The sequence below is a fragment of the Scardinius erythrophthalmus genome (genome assembly GCF_964197995.2).
Source record: "Scardinius erythrophthalmus genome assembly, chromosome: 18".
Lineage (NCBI taxonomy): Eukaryota > Metazoa > Chordata > Actinopteri > Cypriniformes > Leuciscidae > Scardinius > Scardinius erythrophthalmus.
In genome coordinates, this window is record NC_138238.1 from 6,262,833 (window position 1) to 6,280,574 (window position 17,742).

The window sequence follows — 17,742 nt, forward strand, 5'->3', positions numbered from 1 at the left end:
AAAGTCATGTACACCTACGATGGCTTGAGGGCGAGTAAATCATGGAGGGATTTTAATTTTTGGGTGAACTATCCTTTTAAAATAAATTGTAATAAAAGCTGCATCATGATGAAATTGTTAAAGAACTTCAGAAACTACAATAATTAAATATTTGGCTTTTTATTTATTTTATTTTATTTAATTTTTAACAATGTTGGGTAATATCAAAGCTATACCCGAGACCATTGTCCTTACAAATAATTTAGAAACTTCAGTATTTGTAGATTGTGGCATGTGAATTGAAGCTTGTTCAAAGTAGATTCTGGATATGAAGCATGAAGAGCAAGGAAAAGAAAAAGGAGAGAGTGACCGATTGGATAACATGATTAAGTATTTTCAGAGTGTGACTTTAACATCACAAGGACAGGAGATTTGAACGTAATAAACCTCAGATGGGATGAAATTCAAATTTACCTTAACATTAATGCACACATTCACACACCATATAACCCCCCGTCCCCTGTACAACCCAGATACCAGAGGACTTAAATGAGATTGAGTCTGAGTGTCTTGCCACAAGACAGGATGGCATAAAGTGTCTGGCAAAGAGTGAAAACAATAACAAAGCAGGAAAGAGTTCAGGGGAAGGTCTGTGCTGACCTTCACAACAGAGCTGTAGAGAATGTGATTCTTCTTCCCTGAAAGAATGGTTCCAGAGAGACAACAAATATGCAGACAGGTTTCAAGTGATATTCCTTCTTATAATGTCAGTGTCTGTGCAGTAATCGACAATACTGATGCATTGTATATTGAAGGCCCTGGTGTTGCTACTTTGAATTACAGACACATATGCACATTCAGCATCATGCTGTTGCTTGCATATTGTTAATGAGCTTGATTTATTGTAAGTTACAATTACTTTGTCATTTTCCTGATTACTAAACCTGGAGGCCAGAGTAACACCTTGAACTCTTCATCGTGTTCCTCAAACCATTCCTGAACAATGTGTGCAGTGTGGCAGGGTGCATTATCCTGCTGAAAGAGGTCACTTTCACCTGGGAACGCCATTGTCATGAGGGGCGTTCCTGGTCTGCAACAATGTTTATAGCCGAACCTACAGTATGGGTCTCCCAGCAGAACATTGCCCAGAGCATCAAACTCGGGTCCATTGATCCTTGTTGTCAAAGTCGCTGAGATCTTAATTCCTGCCCTTTGCATTCTGCATCCAAAATGTTGATTACAAGAACTGATTGTTTGCTTATCTAACCAGACCTTAATATGTTGCCTTGTTTTGTCAGTTCAACTTGGTTGTTTGAAATAAAATAAATGATTTAAGACTACTGATTATAACTGAATTTAACCAACTGTTTGAAGCATAACTATCAGTTGATGTAACCTCCAGCAAGGTAAAATGACTTAATAAGTTTGATATCATCTTTTTCGTTTTATGTGATGAAAGCCTTTTTCCACTTAGATGTATTCACTCAAAAAATGAATTAATTTCCTTTCCTTAATTTAACTGAAGACATTTTTACACAAAACTTAAATTAGCTTATTCAAATTAAATCAGTTGAGTTGGGTCAACAGTATCGTTTATCATTATGCACAATATATATAATGAAGCATTAAGAAAAGACAGAAATCTTGCAGAACACAGCCTGATCACAAGCACTACTCTTCAGCACAATGGTAACAATGGAAACAAATCAGTAACAGAAACTCCTCTGAATGTTCAACATTACTGAACATTAAACATTAAGATCGTAGAGCCATCAATGGTCTCTACGATCTACTTAGGATTATGATGCTTTTGGGAAATGCAGCCCTGGGCAGTGGATCTGTAGTTCCCAGCATGCTCTTGTTTGGAAATGGCATTGTAACCCTTCCCAGATTGATGGGCAGAAACAATTGCTTCTCTAAGATCACTGCTTCCTCCTTGGCATTGTGTTAACACACACCTGAGTGCTCTAGACCATAAAACGGCCAAAATGTCTGCTTTTATAGAGTTGGTCTCACTTGCTAATGATCGATTAATCAAGGGCATTTTGATTAGCAGCCCGGCTGTAACTTACCCTCTAAATTCCTATGGAAGAAGAATAGGGCGTGCTTCATTTGTCACACATGGCTTCTCCATTTTGTCTTTATTTTTGTTAAATAAACCATGACACTGTGTAATATGTCATGTGTTATTGTTCACCTGAGGTTGCATTTACCTAATTTTAAGACCTGCCAAGGACCAGATGATTTTTCATTATGTCCTGATATAAAAACCATATAATTCAAAAAGGTGTACTTTCCTTTTCACATGACTGCGTATCAAAAGAAATAGTATTACTATTATTTTTACATGGTTTACATGTAAAAATAATAATATTAATACTATTTTTTTATAATTACTATTTTTTAAATTTGATCTCTAACAAGAAATTAGCACTGTATCAGATATTCACTCTTCTATCTCTGAAACTCGTTTCCTATCATTAGATGTGCAATAAATATGTTAACTTCTGTATGATAGGTGCATTCATGGTGCTTTTCCTCATTTATAAATCATTTTGGATAAAAGTGTCTGCTAAATTATTAAATTGTAAATTTGTGCATAAACTTACTGTACGTTATCTGCCCACAACATCCTAAGTGTTTCCAGCAATTGTGGATTCCTGCTGTTTAATGAGCTCCAGAGCTCACTGCAAAGATCAGCAGATTTTATCACTGTCCGACTTTCCCATGGAGAGAGTCATTAAGCAAATTAGTAACGACAGGTGCATTTGCATATTCATAGAGTGCCCTAGCCTAGATCATGCCCCAAGACAAACAAAGTAATACAAATGCAACCGGTACAGAGGTTTTCCATTGACATGCCTGCATGATGATGTTTGGTTTGGTTTCACAGCAGTCTGAGTTCATGACATATGAATAACTGATATAGAACGGTACATTATGAGCCAATTTTAATTAGCTCTACTACCAAATAAATTAACATCCCAGTGGATGAATAACCAAAATATCTGTTTACTATGGTAAATCCATCTCGTCTACTATTTCTGTGAAAGACAATTATTTGTATATTGATTGATTGCTTGTTCATCTGATAAAGTTCTCTATTCTAATACTTGAATATCTATGGACTCATCATGGTTGTATTGCACAGAGACTGATGTGCTAACAGTGATATGGTATGTGTGTGTGTGCCTTGTATGCAGCCTTCTTTCATTGATTGGCAGTGTGTGATTCAAGAAATCTCCTTCCGACTCAGCGGACACCATGATAAGATCAAAGAGTATATTTGATAACCCATCTCATTTTCAGCAGTCTCTCTCGGCTCTGTCTGTTATATCACCATATCTCAAGCACAATCAGACCTATAGTTTGGGATTTAGAAAGTCAGGCATTGGGTACAAGTTGTTGTCTTTTGGATCTTTGGATTCTACACAAACCCAGAACAGGTTTAAGCAATTGAAATATGTTTTTTTTTTTTTTTTTTTTTTTCAAGTGGTGTTTATTTAAGAAAACTGTGTTTATTACAGGACTCAACTGTAATAGCTCATGTTTAGCCCTAAAGTAGTTTTTTTTTACAACAAGTACAAGTCTATACAAGTTCCTCTTGGGACTACAACGTCCATGTCCTTGTGAGGAGAAAATAATTATGAAAATCCTTGTGTCTTCAAAAAAATAAGAAATTCATATTCAATTTGAAATCATGATAAATAGATTAAATACATAACAAAACGTTACAACCCGTCTCAACAGCCTCACAAATAAATAAATAGAATCATAAATAACATTCAACAAACATCTTTGGCCAAACAAGGCCCGTGTAGACAATTCCTCCTCAAAACTCCCTCCAACGAAGCTTCGGTTAGGGACGCCACTCATCCTTAAGAAGGGTGACAAAACAAAGCTAAACCTTAAAAAGAACAATAACAAACCAACTCCATTGAGGCACTTTTTAAGGATGTCAGAAAAACTTTGCATTTCTATGTGTTTTTTTTTTTCCTTTCTTTCTTTTTTTTTTTTGAAAATGAAAGCTGATTAAATACGACCAAAAAACCTCCAACATTAATTTACAGATAACCTGACGGCTGCATTTTATTCTGGCTTCCTTTATCCTCTCTTGTTTTGAGTGCGAAATAAAGGCAAACTAAAAAGTTCAATATACAAAATAATACAATGAAATCTTGTAAAAAGAAAAGTCAGAGTTAAACACACATCTACGTTTGTTTCAAAGCAAAGAAAAGAAAGAAAAAAAAAGAAAAAGAAAAAAAAAACATCAGTGTTTGTTTTCAGTGGCGGTGCTGGATGTTACGTCTGATTGGCTCTCTGATCGTTCTCCGAATATCCCTGCGAGGGTTTTGAAGCGAGGCCCCCACTCGTTGAGGTAATCGTAGTCCTCCTCTGTTTCACCCTTTACAGACTCTATAGAGCTTAAACTCTCAGCCACAGAGCCCTCGCCCTCGTAGGCGTATGTGGCCAGCGAGTCGTATGGCGGGGCGGAAGTGTCACCATCGTGCTCTTGCAGCCGCTGACTGATGAAGTTGCTGATGTCAGCGCTGTTCTGAGAGGCTATTGGCCGCTGTGGACACAAACCCAACTCTGGCTTAACGTCTCGGCGAAACAGATTTTCCTTGATGACTTTGGGGTTGCGGAGGGTGCCCATGTCGAAGGCGTGCGTGTCCTCCTCGCCTCCTCCTTCATCATCGTAATGGATGACGTTGTCACGGATGTCCTCTTTGGATGTCATGAGAGTCTCTTTCTTCTTCTGCCGCCGAACCCCCACGTAGAGTACCACGATCACTGCAGGAAACACACAAGCAGAACGCAAATGAAAATACATCACCAGGAGGCTTTCAGAATGTGATACAACAAGGTCTCTAAAGCTCCCCTGAAATCGAAATTGTGTGGCTTTTAGTCTCTGACTGTCAGGTTTGATGTAACTAGTAATAGTGAATTAAGTAATATTTTATATATTTATATATCTTATGCAGACTTTTTTTTTTTACATAAATATAAAATATAAAAAATATATAAATACAATACAATTTGACTGTCAGGTTTGAGGTCAACTATCTATCTATACTGTATAAAACCATCTTTTTTATCTTATACTGTTTTTTATACTTTAATATAAAAAAAAGATACAGATACAATTTCATACTTGTGAATTTTGTTTATAAATACAGATAAACATAGTGTATAATTACATACAGTTTTATACATTTTAAAAAGTTTTTCCTTCCTGGAATCAAAATAGGAAATATGTCAACAGGATTTCAGCAACTCCTTCTGGGAGCTATTTTGTATATTTTTATTTTATTTTTGGCATATATTCAACAAGGTGCAGGTCCATACTGATATGATCATCATCATGCAGTTGCTCCAGATTTGTCTGCCATTAACCTCTGACCTCTGGCATCAACAAGGCATTTTCGCCCACAGAACTGCAGTTTGCTGGATTTTCTCTTTTAAGGGCCATTCTCTGCAAACCCTAGAGATGGTTGTGTGTGAAAATCCCAGTAGATCAGCAGTTCCCGAAATACTCAAGACCAGCTACTTGAGACCAGTGTATGTACACACCCACTGTGTAACCCCTGTATGTAACCCATACAGTCCTACTCGCCCAGCAATGAGCAAGACTCAAAAGGTGTCTCCAGTATGGAAGGCAGGAGTGCTAACAAGGACACTAAAGACCGCAGTCTCTAACATCAGTCACTAACAAACCAGTGTTTCCGGCATGGGAGGCAGGCATGCTAACAAAGACCGCAGTTTCTAGCGTCTGTCTAAAATACCTCCCAGAAGGAGTTGCTGTGCTGATTTTATTTCATTTTATTTTCCTGAATTTGAGTAATGAACAAAAAAAAATATTATTATTTATTGAATAAGCATCTCCCAATATATATCACTGTGTTGCATATTAGCAACATTTCGGCAAATTGTTTTGTGAGCAAAAAAGGTACATTGACTATTGTCCATAGTGTATATTGATCTACAGAGCACAGTTCACTCTGAACTCACTTTCAAACCAAGCGGCTTTCTGTACGTCAGTGCAGAAAATCCACATGACCAACATGACCAAGGACCCTATCATACTCCTGCAATGCAGAGCCAGGCACGACGTGAGTTTTTTTTTTTTTTGTTAGTTTTAGCCTGACGCAGTTATCATTTTCACGTCCTGCGCCACATTGTTTAAGGCAAGACACGGCAGGCAAAAACATAGATTTTTCATGCAGTGGTCAGTTTTGAGATTTTGGGCTTGTTTACTCCTTCAATATGTGTTCTTTCAAGCTGCTATAAAGAAAACATTATAAATATACATTAAGATGTTTATTTTATTACATTTTGTTTACTTGCAGCAGTACGTTTCTCCCGAATTTACCAAGAAGTTAGCATTCCAATGGGACATGCAGAGTTCCGTCTGTTTACTGAAGTCTGTCATGACCGGTATCGTTGTAAAGCTCTGAGTCTCCGGCACAACGCTATGTAACCCAAATATGGGCATATCCTTTCTATCAGTAACCAATCGTGAATGTGCAAAGGGGGATTTAAAGCTAATGACGAAATCTCATTTAGAGCTATTTAAATCTTTAAATGCTATTTTCTCAAATATTTTTTATTTTTTTTGTCAATCTATGTAGGCTACCTATGTACACCAAACTTTCCAGTTATACACTTAGCAGTATTCTGAAGATATTTTCAGAAGGATTTGTATATAAATCATACCTTGCCTGATTTATGTGACATTTTAATAAAAAAAAAAAAAACGAAAATCGATTTTTTTAAGGATATGGACAGTATATTTTGATTTCCTAGGTAATGAAGGCATATATCCTGAAATCCCTCTGAATTTTTTTCTTGTGTGTAAACAAAATGAAAAAAGAATTTTGCACCTGACTTCATCATATGTTCAGATCTATCTACCGAAAATATATGCAAAATTGTGCATATTTAATGAGATAATGCCTAATTTGCATAATTAAACAAAAAACTTGTACTACATTTTTTTATATACTTGTGTAAGTAATGAACTGAGGAAGTTTCATGGTGATATCTATTATTTAAAAATGTTTCCCTATTCACCTGTTGTGTCTCGCCTTATATAGCAAATGCATTTGTGCCCATTTGTGTGCCCATGGGTGTGCTGGTCTGAAAACGAGGTGTGTTCTGGTGCATTGTTGGCGCGTTGCTATTTTGAGGCAACTGAAATAGAGGCGCGGTATATATATTTTTCATTTAAAGCTGCAGTCCGTAGTGTTTCCTCTTTGTTGCCATCTCTGTTCAAAATCTGAAATTTCAGTTATTCGCGGAATTATCAACTTTACGTGGGATGTGCCTCGGCATGGCACAGCACGGATGAATTTTAAGGAGAATGTGCGGCTGTCAGTCACAGCACCGGTGTAGATACTGTCATTCGCAATCACAGATTCTACTTTTTGAAAGTATGACCAACATAAGAATTTTCACTGGAAAATGTAATCTGAACAAGTAAGTAACATCCACTTTTGTTCCGACCAACTAAGGGAAAAAAGCATTGCAATAAATCGCACTGATTAAATCTAACGATCGCTTATCATATCACGTCAAACCGTGCAAATTATACTTTGTTCTCAAATTGTTAATGTTAACAACATCAGCGAAAGACGCAAAGACATGCTTGAATTTCCGTCAGAAATCCACCCGTACCACTGGAATTAAAAACATGATTACAAGCTTACGGTTTTGAATCGAGCTAAGGCAAGCAGATAGTTTTGAACACTGGCTGGTTATGTGCTTGCTCAAAAATGTATTTTGGATAATTTTTAACCCAAAAAAGTTACGGAATGCAGCTTTAAAGGGCGTATTAGTAATATGCGCCTATAAGTGGGTTCACAACGCACATACACTCTGCTCATTACACACACACCGCTTGCAAAATCCGCCATTGCGTGAGTGCAACTGGCTTTTAAAGGGAATGGGAAATTACACTCTGATTGGTTTATTGCTCGTCACACCCAAAACACACATTACTCATTAAGAGAACGGGGACAACCCTTTTAGACCATGTGTGCCGATTTTTCCCGTCGTCAAACTAGCAAAAGGGAATTCTAAGTGCATTTGCGCCGTGCGCTTTCGACCATGCGCTTAGATCGTTAAAATAGGGCCCCAAATCTGCAAGGGGGAATCTTGCGACCTTGGGTAAAATTCCCAATCACATTGATTTCTACTTGATTTTGTGTTAAATTGACTAACAGCTGTAAATGTGTCTGCATCTTTAGAAAAATGCACAAATCAGTAAATCAAATCTGAAAATAATGATATCAAACATTTGAGTGATTTAGCTCATGCATATTTGTTTTCAGGCTAGGTCAAGCCAATATGTATGTGACAAGGGAAAAGAAAAAACAGCCGTTTAGCTCATTCCTCCTCCGGCATAGCCGTCTTCTGTTCCTATAGCCACTGTATTGAGTGTTGTGATTTCTCCCATTTCTACGGGTGACTCAAATCGTTCTCGTTATGCTGCCTGTACAATCAGGGAGTGAGGCAGGCAGAGGCCAGTGGAAACACTCACTCATTTAATCAAGACGACAACCCCCTCATTTGTCAGAGTTTTCCATGATTGGCAAACAGCTCCTGACTGCAGTCATCATTTAAAGACGGAATGAAAGCTGCAGCAGTAATGTGTGCCCTCAATCTGATGGACTCTCTCACCTATCATGTGTGACTATTTCAGAACCCAATTCCTCTCGCTTTATTATTCATTTTATATTGACTGGCCACAGACGATCCTCAACTGGATGGATGGATGGATGGATGGATGGATGGATGGATGGATGGATGGATGGGTGGGTGGATAAAACAGAGCCATGATCATGACATGCTGTGTCTCAGACTGTGCTGTAATGGAGATCTGGAGTATTTCATATATGTTCAGGAGGTTTCTATGTACACAAGTTATCACCTATACTATGTTTATTAGTATGTAGCAAATTAGAGGAAATTGCTATAAAAACAAACAACAAGGTTGTTTATATATAATCTAACAGTCTAGATCAGGGTCTGTGAGATGACAGCGCCCCCAAGTGACAGATATTTGCATTGTAAGTCTCAACCATTGTCAAACATGTAGCCTATTTTCTGAGTCAATGTTTGTGATTTGACTGGCATACGCAGGAGATAGGTTAGAGATTGATAAGCCCTCGTCCTCGGTACGCTGATCTCTTGCTCGGTCTGCCATGACTGCATCCGTGGAGAGGGAAATGGGTCAGTCTGACAAATGAAGCACCGATAATGGCTTATCTCCAGCTCGACAATGTGTTCTCTTTCTGCGCTGTCTGTGATCCTGGCTGGCACCTTTAGCAAGGACGCAGTGATGCTGAGAGGTGCTTGCCGGTATCTGTGAGACAGGTCAGTCTGCAAGAGCGCTGCAGCAGTCTCTTAAATACAAGCTGTCACGTAATGGTAAAAGATGGATTGACTGTTTTTTCTAAGTGGTGTGAAGATCAGCTTAATGAAATGATGACTGGAGGTCTTTTTACAACTGGAAATGGTGTATACAGTGGGAACAATTAAAAGGATAAGACTTGCATGCATTTTTTTTTTTTTTTTGTGGAACACAAAATAACATTTTGAAAAATGTTGGTTACCAAATGGATTGGTTCCTATTTGACCTCTTTTGTATGATTAAAAATTACAACGGAAATCAATGGAAACCAAAAGATGATGCCAACATTCTTCAAGTAAATGATTTTTCATTTTTGGGTTTACTATCCCTTTAAAGAGAGATTTGTAATGTCAGCTGAAAAGGAAATCCATTTGTCGAGCAAGTTATTACAAAACAACCAATTTCCTCTTATTTGTAATACAAGCAATGCGATTTGCATTAAGAATATTTTGATGTCATGTTATGTCAAAAATAACTAATCAACTTTTTCTTCGAAAATGTCGCCTTCTGTTAATACAACTCATTCCAGTTTTCTTTTAACCATAATGGCTAATGCAGGAAGGCCTAAATTGTATTTGAGGTCTCGTCAGACCCTCTTCTTTTGTGATTCAACTTAATTTGCTCTACTTTGAAAAAAAAAAAAAGCCTTGTGTCCTTTGTAGGTGTATTGTGGAGGTATAAAGAAAGGAAATGAGTTGAAATTTGATGGAGACAGAGGAGTTAAAAGCATGAATGCTGAAATAGCAGAGAGGAGAATGGAAATGAAAATAGTGACATCTAAACAAATCAAATCATCATCAACAGGAAGCTGGACCACTGCTTCTTGAAAATACTACTGTGTTTTGTGCACGTTATTTTTTGACAGACATCGATGTATTGATATTTAAATGATGGATCGTAAAGTAATAATTATTTATTTCTTAGCCGGTAGGTGTTCAGTGAAGTGATTGATGCCCATGAGTGTGTTATGTCGATGCTTTTACTTCTAATATTCCAACCAATAGCCAGATTACGTTTTTGACAGACGTGATAACATGCGTAAGTGCGTATGTTTGCTTTCTGGGTAATTATAAAACGTGCTGGAGGCGTTTCGAAATGCTTTTTAAGTTATTCATTACACTTATTTTACGGAATGAAGTTTATTGCGTGGCATAAATGTTATAGACATTTTTGGCTTGTCAAAAATTACATTCAGCTTTCGCAAATTCATTAACTTTTGAAAATTAAGTGAATTTTTTTTTTACCAGGAAAGGAGTGGCTTTGATGCACAAAGTTGTCGTGTCTTATAACACTTTTTATTTAATTTTTAAACCCCTGGAAATGCAGATCCTGTTGTAAATAATAGTGGAAACTCACTTTTCCATTATTACCCCTTAGCAGATCTATCTATCTGAATATAGATGACCTCAGTTCTACTTAATTGTCCACGTTCCACTGCATTTGGCACACAGCTGGAAGTTCAATCCTGACCTTGCAGTCTGTGCTGATGACAAAACTTATATCATGCAGACTTGTCCACGTTCCGGTCCAGCTCGCAGATAGTCTGTGTGTTGTAATTTTCCTGAAGTATAGGCTTAAGTGTCAGTCCGGTGGACATACACATCATTTCCGACAGACTACAGTGAGATCTGTGTCTGAGGTTCATTCGAGGACAGCCGAGTGCTAACCTCATTTTGTTGAGCACGCTCTTACTTAATGACCAGCCAGCCCACACAAATTACCATGGAAACGAGGCCATAAAAGTCTCCACTTCATTCCTCACCCCTCCACCCCAACACCTCGCACATCCCGTATGCAAATGAAGTGGGTTTATAACTCCTGAGATTTCCCCCGTCTTGACCTCAGGGGTTAAGTTAACATAGAGAGTAATTCAGCCTGCATGCGATCTGATGTTAATGACACTCGGAGATTTAGGGCTTTCACTATGACATTGATGGGCGAAGACGAGAAAAAAAGGGAGTCCAAGAAGCGCCTAAAGCCAGCTGAAAATATACTTTTTAAAGTGCATGATTGATTAATGTTATTTCAAACAAAGACATAACAAACAACAACTTTTTCGACTGATGTAACAATTTCTCAAATCTTCCCTCCAACTGCCTCATTCTTGCACTTTTCATGATCCAATCAGTATTTTTCTTTATCAAATGCTTTTACTTTGAGATATTTCATATTACAGACATAAAATAATTTGTGAATGTGCTTCATGGCTAAGTTCAAGGTAAGTGTGTAATTTTAAAAACTCTAGCATCACAAAATGATATTGTAAAAATAATGCTGTTTGGAATACTATTACTCAGTATATAGAGTAGTATGTATACTGTGCACAGTATGCAGCTTTTCTGTATGACCTAGAGTACTCCAACTGCCAAAATGATCTTCCATTTGGGTGAGTGATAAACTGGAAGAATCTATTTCTGGGCTCATTTTTATACTTTGCACCAAATTGGATTCAAATTGCAAAATGATTTTCAAAATGATAACTGAATGCTAAGGTCACGTGACAGGCACAGTAAAGTCATGTGAAAGCAATGTGGCATATTAGATTTATTGTCAATTAATGCATTCTATTTCACCTATTTTTTTTATTATTAGTAGGCTGTATATAGTATATACTGTACACTATTTGTAACATGTAAGCTAGTGTTCCATTCCAAAAAATAAAAATAAAAAAATAGATAATGACTGTTTTTTTTTATTTATTTATTTATTTATTTATTTATTTGGAAATATTGTGATTCAAAAGTGCTTGTGCTATGACAGACACTATCACAGTTCCTTTAGTTATCTTTCAAAATAAGGCCCTGGCAGCTTTTGCTTTGCAGTATGCATTGTCACTCCATATTGAGCTGGGATTACATCTGGTAAATGGAGTATGGACAGGCAGCTCTCTCTCTCTGTCAAATGCTCTGATGGATGGATGTTTTCTTACCCAGCAGTATGACGATGCACACCAGAATAGCGATCAGAGCTCCGGTACTGAGGCCCACAGGGAGGAAAATGGCTTCAGCGCTGCATGTTAATAAAGATCCCTCGGTGTCACAGCCACAGACGCGGATGGTGAGAGTACTGGTACTGCTCAAAGTCTGGAGGCCGCCGTCCTCAATCACCACAGGAAGGTGGTAGATCTCCTGAGACCACCTTTTAAAACCACTACGCAGGGCCACGACCCCAGCAGTGTTATCTAGGTAAAAAACATAAATAAATAAATACAGCATACATTTTAAAAATTGTCTTGCCAAAATATATATATAGCTATATTTTTTTGCATTTTTATCGAAAGAAAAATAATGATTTTTTTGTAATATTAATATTATGATTTCATTTGGAATATAAATATATGTATTAATAATAATATTTTAATTATTTTAGATATAATTATTCAATATTACATTCATAAATAATATTTATTAAATATATTTTCATATGATTTAAAAGTATATATATATATATATATATATATATATATATATATATATATTATACATTTAAAAATATATTATTTCTATTAGGTTCAGAAAGTGACAAGGGGAACAAAAATTACCAAGATTACCTTACCTACACATTTTCCTTTTCATTAAGCTTAATAATAACCCCCAAACACAGAAAACCACAAATTGAATGTGCTTATGAACACACAGCCATTGATTGTTTGGTGATTTTGTTACCTGATAGAGCTCCGCAGGAAGTATGCTCATTATAAAGGATTGTTATTGACTTATAACCGCTGCATCCTTCATCCGGATGATTTTGTGCATCACAAAAAGCTCTCTTGCATGATTTTTCATAGTGAACAATCTATTCAGTGTTTAGTGTACTATGCAGTCTCAACAGGGATATCACACTACAGCTGAGTGCCGAATCCCCCTCAGGCGTCTAAATAAAATGCTTTATCTCTTTGAGGAGAATGTTTGAGCCTGAACATTCATCTGCAATGATTTCAGGAGGTAGAGAAGCTCTTTCACAATCTGCCTTCTGGTGACCTACTGTAACACTGCTGGTCAACTGAGATTTATATCTTCCTGAAGGCTACTCCATCTCTCTGACTCAGTTCCAAACCCTTCCAACAGAATCGGACATGTTCATGCTTCTAATCTGATGATGTGGTAAACAAAATGCAGTTTTAAATGGTGCTTTTTAAAAGAGATAAGGCTACTTCTAATGCTGAATAAAATTTTTATAATCATTTATAACATTTCCCTTGACAGCTGCCATTTTAAATGGCATGTTTTACATTGCATACATCTTTTACAATTACAGTGTTATCTATCATTGACATCATTAAACTTGAATAGGTAAATTTACACTCAATATAGACACAACTAAATCTATTAGAATTTAACAAAATATTTAATCACAAAAAGATTTTTGTGCTATAAGGGACTTATGTACGGAGCCCCTGAGGGGACCTGTGAAAAAAAAAAAAAAAATAGGACTTTCGCGTGCGCACGAGAAACTTTCGCGTGCGCACGGGAAACTATCGCGTGCGCACGGGAAACTATCGCGTGCGCACGAGAAACTATCGCGTGCGCACGAGAAACTTTCGCGTGGGCACGAGAAACTTTCGCGTGGGCACGAGAAACTTTCGCGTGCGCACGAGAAACTTTAGGTTTGCTATAGCGTCATTAATACAAATGTAGAAATATGGATGATGTATATATCATTTATGTTGTTGTTTGACATGTTTAAGTGTTTATTTTAACAAAAATCTCAAGCAAGGTGCTATTAAAGACAAGACTTAGAGGCATATTTTAGTCACTATTCAAATAATTGTATTAACTTTGAATATACTTTGAATAAACTTTGTATTTGTATGTGTATTGATAAAAAATAAACAACAGGCTAATAATCTTCTGCTACTGAGATGAAGGAAACATTTTTTTAAAGAATTAAAGTTCACAAGATTGCTATTTATCTTGATCAAACTGTTCCGTCATCAGCTCTTCCTCAGTTCCGCACTGCAGAATAAAATAGTCATCCTCTGCTGCAGTTGTACGGATTCTTAACGCATTTATTGCAACCACATTTCATCTTTTTCTCATCAAACAACCAGATTAACGAATGCTTCGACACAACCCGTACCGAAGAGCCTAGACAGGTCTTTCTTCTGTATACTGTATACAGGGTGAATGACGACTGTTGGCCTACCATGGTCGCCCTCGTCAGTAAGTTTTAAATAATAATAATAATAATAATAAATTAAGATATAAATCAATATAATTCGTTGTATATTAAATATTTTAAACAATAGCTACAAAAAGGTAATTGACTGTATAGTCCTAACGTTCATGCATGAACTGTCATTCAGACTTACTGTCTAACAACCAGAGAACAGAGAACATCAGAGATATTAAAATACATACTCTTCTGAGTTTTATGATGTAGGCCTTTTTTTATTAAAATGTATCGGCCTATAATTTATATCTCAAGGATGCGAGCTTGTGCGTGGCGCACTCAGTCATGTTGAGAGGGAAACACGCATTATATTATTAGGCTAGTCTATTCAGAAATAGTGTAAAAGACCTGTAAATAAAATACAACATTAACATTATAAACACTATTAATAACATATAGGCTATGCGTATTTTACTTCCCCATAGCCAAATCCTTAAATGAATGGAATCAGAAAACAACGAGAAATGAAAAATAAGTAACCACTTATAATAATAATAATAATAATAATAATAATAATAATAATAATAATAATAAATACATAGTAGTCTATAAAAATAGCCCATTGTGCCCTTTATTACAAACAACTTTTAGCCTATTTTAAACGCCAAGCCTAAACGAATTTATTTGAATCGAAACTGAAACTATACCGCAAAGTTGGGTTCGCGCATCTTTCGTTCGGTCCAAAGTTTAATACTGAACAGGAATTAATAATCATTTAGTTTGTTCCTCAGTTGGGGAACAGTTGTTCCTAATTTGTTCCTCAGTTGGGGAAATAACTTAATACTTTATCGTTTCATACTCTGTCATTCGAAACAGTAAAATGTATATTTTTATTTGTGTACATTCAAAATGACTACAAAATGTCATGCCTTTGAAAAAGAAAGAAATTCAAGGAACAAATTCAAGTGATGGCGCCGGCGAATCGCGATATTAACAACATCGGTTCACTTCTGCCATTAACTTGACATCACAGCCGGTTCATTATTAGCCTAAATGATTATTAATTCCTGTTCAGTATTAAACTTTGGACCAAACGAAAGATGCGCGAACCCAACTTTGCGGTATAGTTTCAGTTTCGATTCAAATAAATTCGTTTAGGCTTGGCGTTTAAAATAGGCTAAAAGTTGTTTGTAATAAAGGACACAATGGGCTATTTTTATAGACTACTATGTATTTATTATTATTATTATTATAAGTGGTTACTTATTTTTCATTTCTTGTTGTTTTCTGATTCCATTCATTTAAGGATTTGGCTATGGGGAAGTAAAATACGCATAGCCTATATGTTATTAATAGTGTTTATAATGTTAATGTTGTATTTTATTTACAGGTCTTTTACACTATTTCTGAATAGACTAGCCTAATAATATAATGCGTGTTTCCCTCTCAACATGACTGAGTGCGCCACGCACAAGCTCGCATCCTTGAGATATAAATTATAGGCCGATACATTTTAATAAAAAAAGGCCTACATCATAAAACTCAGAAGAGTATGTATTTTAATATCTCTGATGTTCTCTGTTCTCTGGTTGTTAGACAGTAAGTCTGAATGACAGTTCATGCATGAACGTTAGGACTATACAATTATTACCTTTTTGTAGCTATTGTTTAAAATATTTAATTTACAACGAATTATATTGATTTATATCTTAATTTATTATTATTATTTAAAACTTACTGACGAGGGCGACCATGGTAGGCCAACAGTCGTCATTCACCCTGTATACAGTATACAGAAGAAAGACCTGTCTAGGCTCTTCGGTACGGGTTGTGTCGAAGCATTCGTTAATCTGGTTGTTTGATGAGAAAAAGATGAAATGTGGTTGCAATAAATGCGTTAAGAATCCGTACAACTGCAGCAGAGGATGACTATTTTATTCTGCAGTGCGGAACTGAGGAAGAGCTGATGACGGAACAGTTTGATCAAGATAAATAGCAATCTTGTGAACTTTAATTCTTTAAAAAAAATGTTTCCTTCATCTCAGTAGCAGAAGATTATTAGCCTGTTGTTTATTTTTTATCAATACACATACAAATACAAAGTTTATTCAAAGTATATTCAAAGTTAATACAATTATTTGAATTGTGACTAAAATATGCCTCTAAGTCTTGTCTTTAATAGCACCTTGCTTGAGATTTTTGCTAAAATAAACACTTCAAAACATGTCAAACAACAACATAAATGATATATACATCATCCATATTTCCACATTTGTATTAATGACGCTATAATGCAAACCGAAAGTTTCTCGTGCGCACGAGAAACTATCGCGTGCGCACGCGAAAGTTTCTCGTGCCCACGCGAAAGTTTCTCGTGCCCACGCGAAAGTCCTATTTTTTTTTTTTTTTTTCACAGGTCCCCTCAGGGGCTCCGTACTTATGTGAATTGGTGAATATTTTTTTTGACATGAACAGTCTGTAAAAAATGATTCATGACGATGGTATTTTACACTTAAAGCCCTGTTTACAGATCGTTTCTGATGAAATAGAACGGTTAAGATTAAAATTTGGACTCATGCTGCTGTCCCGAGAATTTTAGGTTTATTTCGCTTTCCCCCAAACCTCTAGAATGGGTGTATAGGTGCACTGGAACAATCCTTCATAAAACGCATTAAACTTTCGTTTACAAAGACCTGAAACTCACCGAGTGGTCAGGGGTGTTCACTGATATGCTCACACAAAAATCGCTGCAAAAGATGCTTTCCAACAGGTGTTATCGTAGTTTTTGTCCAACTCCATTGACTTGTATTGAAAGAGCTGTGTGAGGTACGGTATTACTCCGCCGCTTCTTCTTCTGCTTCTTCTGTGTATTCAATGAAATGCCAGTGGTTTGCTTGCAATTGGCAAAGGTGCATTATTGCCACCAACTGGGCTGGAGTGTCTATTATTCAAGCTCTCAGCGGAAGAATCTACGGGTGTGAGACGTTTGGAAAAATAGATCCACAGTTTTACAACGAATGGTAAAACACCTGTTGGAAAGCATCTTTTGCAGCGATTTTTGTGTGAGCATATCAGTGAACACCCCTGACCACTCGGTGAGTTTCAGGTCTTTGTAAACGAAAGTTTAATGCGTTTTATGAAGGATTGTTCCAGTGCACCTATACACCCATTCTAGAGGTTTTGGGGAAAGCGAAAGAAACCTAAAATTCTCGGGACAGCAGCATGTGTCCAAATTT

At 36.5% G+C, this 17,742-nt stretch overlaps 1 protein-coding gene across 1 annotated transcript in view; it reads right to left on the reverse strand.

Annotated features, from left to right (window-relative positions):
• Nucleotides 1–3,551: 3,551 nt before the first annotated feature.
• Nucleotides 3,552–17,742, reverse strand: part of cdh12b (cadherin 12b) — a 91,822-nt gene continuing 77,631 nt past the window's right edge. The window contains exons 10-11 of the mRNA XM_081393515.1: nt 12,324–12,575; nt 3,552–4,773 (exon numbers count right to left, since the gene is read on the reverse strand). Coding sequence (XP_081249641.1) covers nt 4,250–4,773; nt 12,324–12,575 — 776 coding nt within the window. The 3' untranslated portion in view covers nt 3,552–4,249. The remainder of the gene's footprint in view (nt 4,774–12,323; nt 12,576–17,742) is intronic.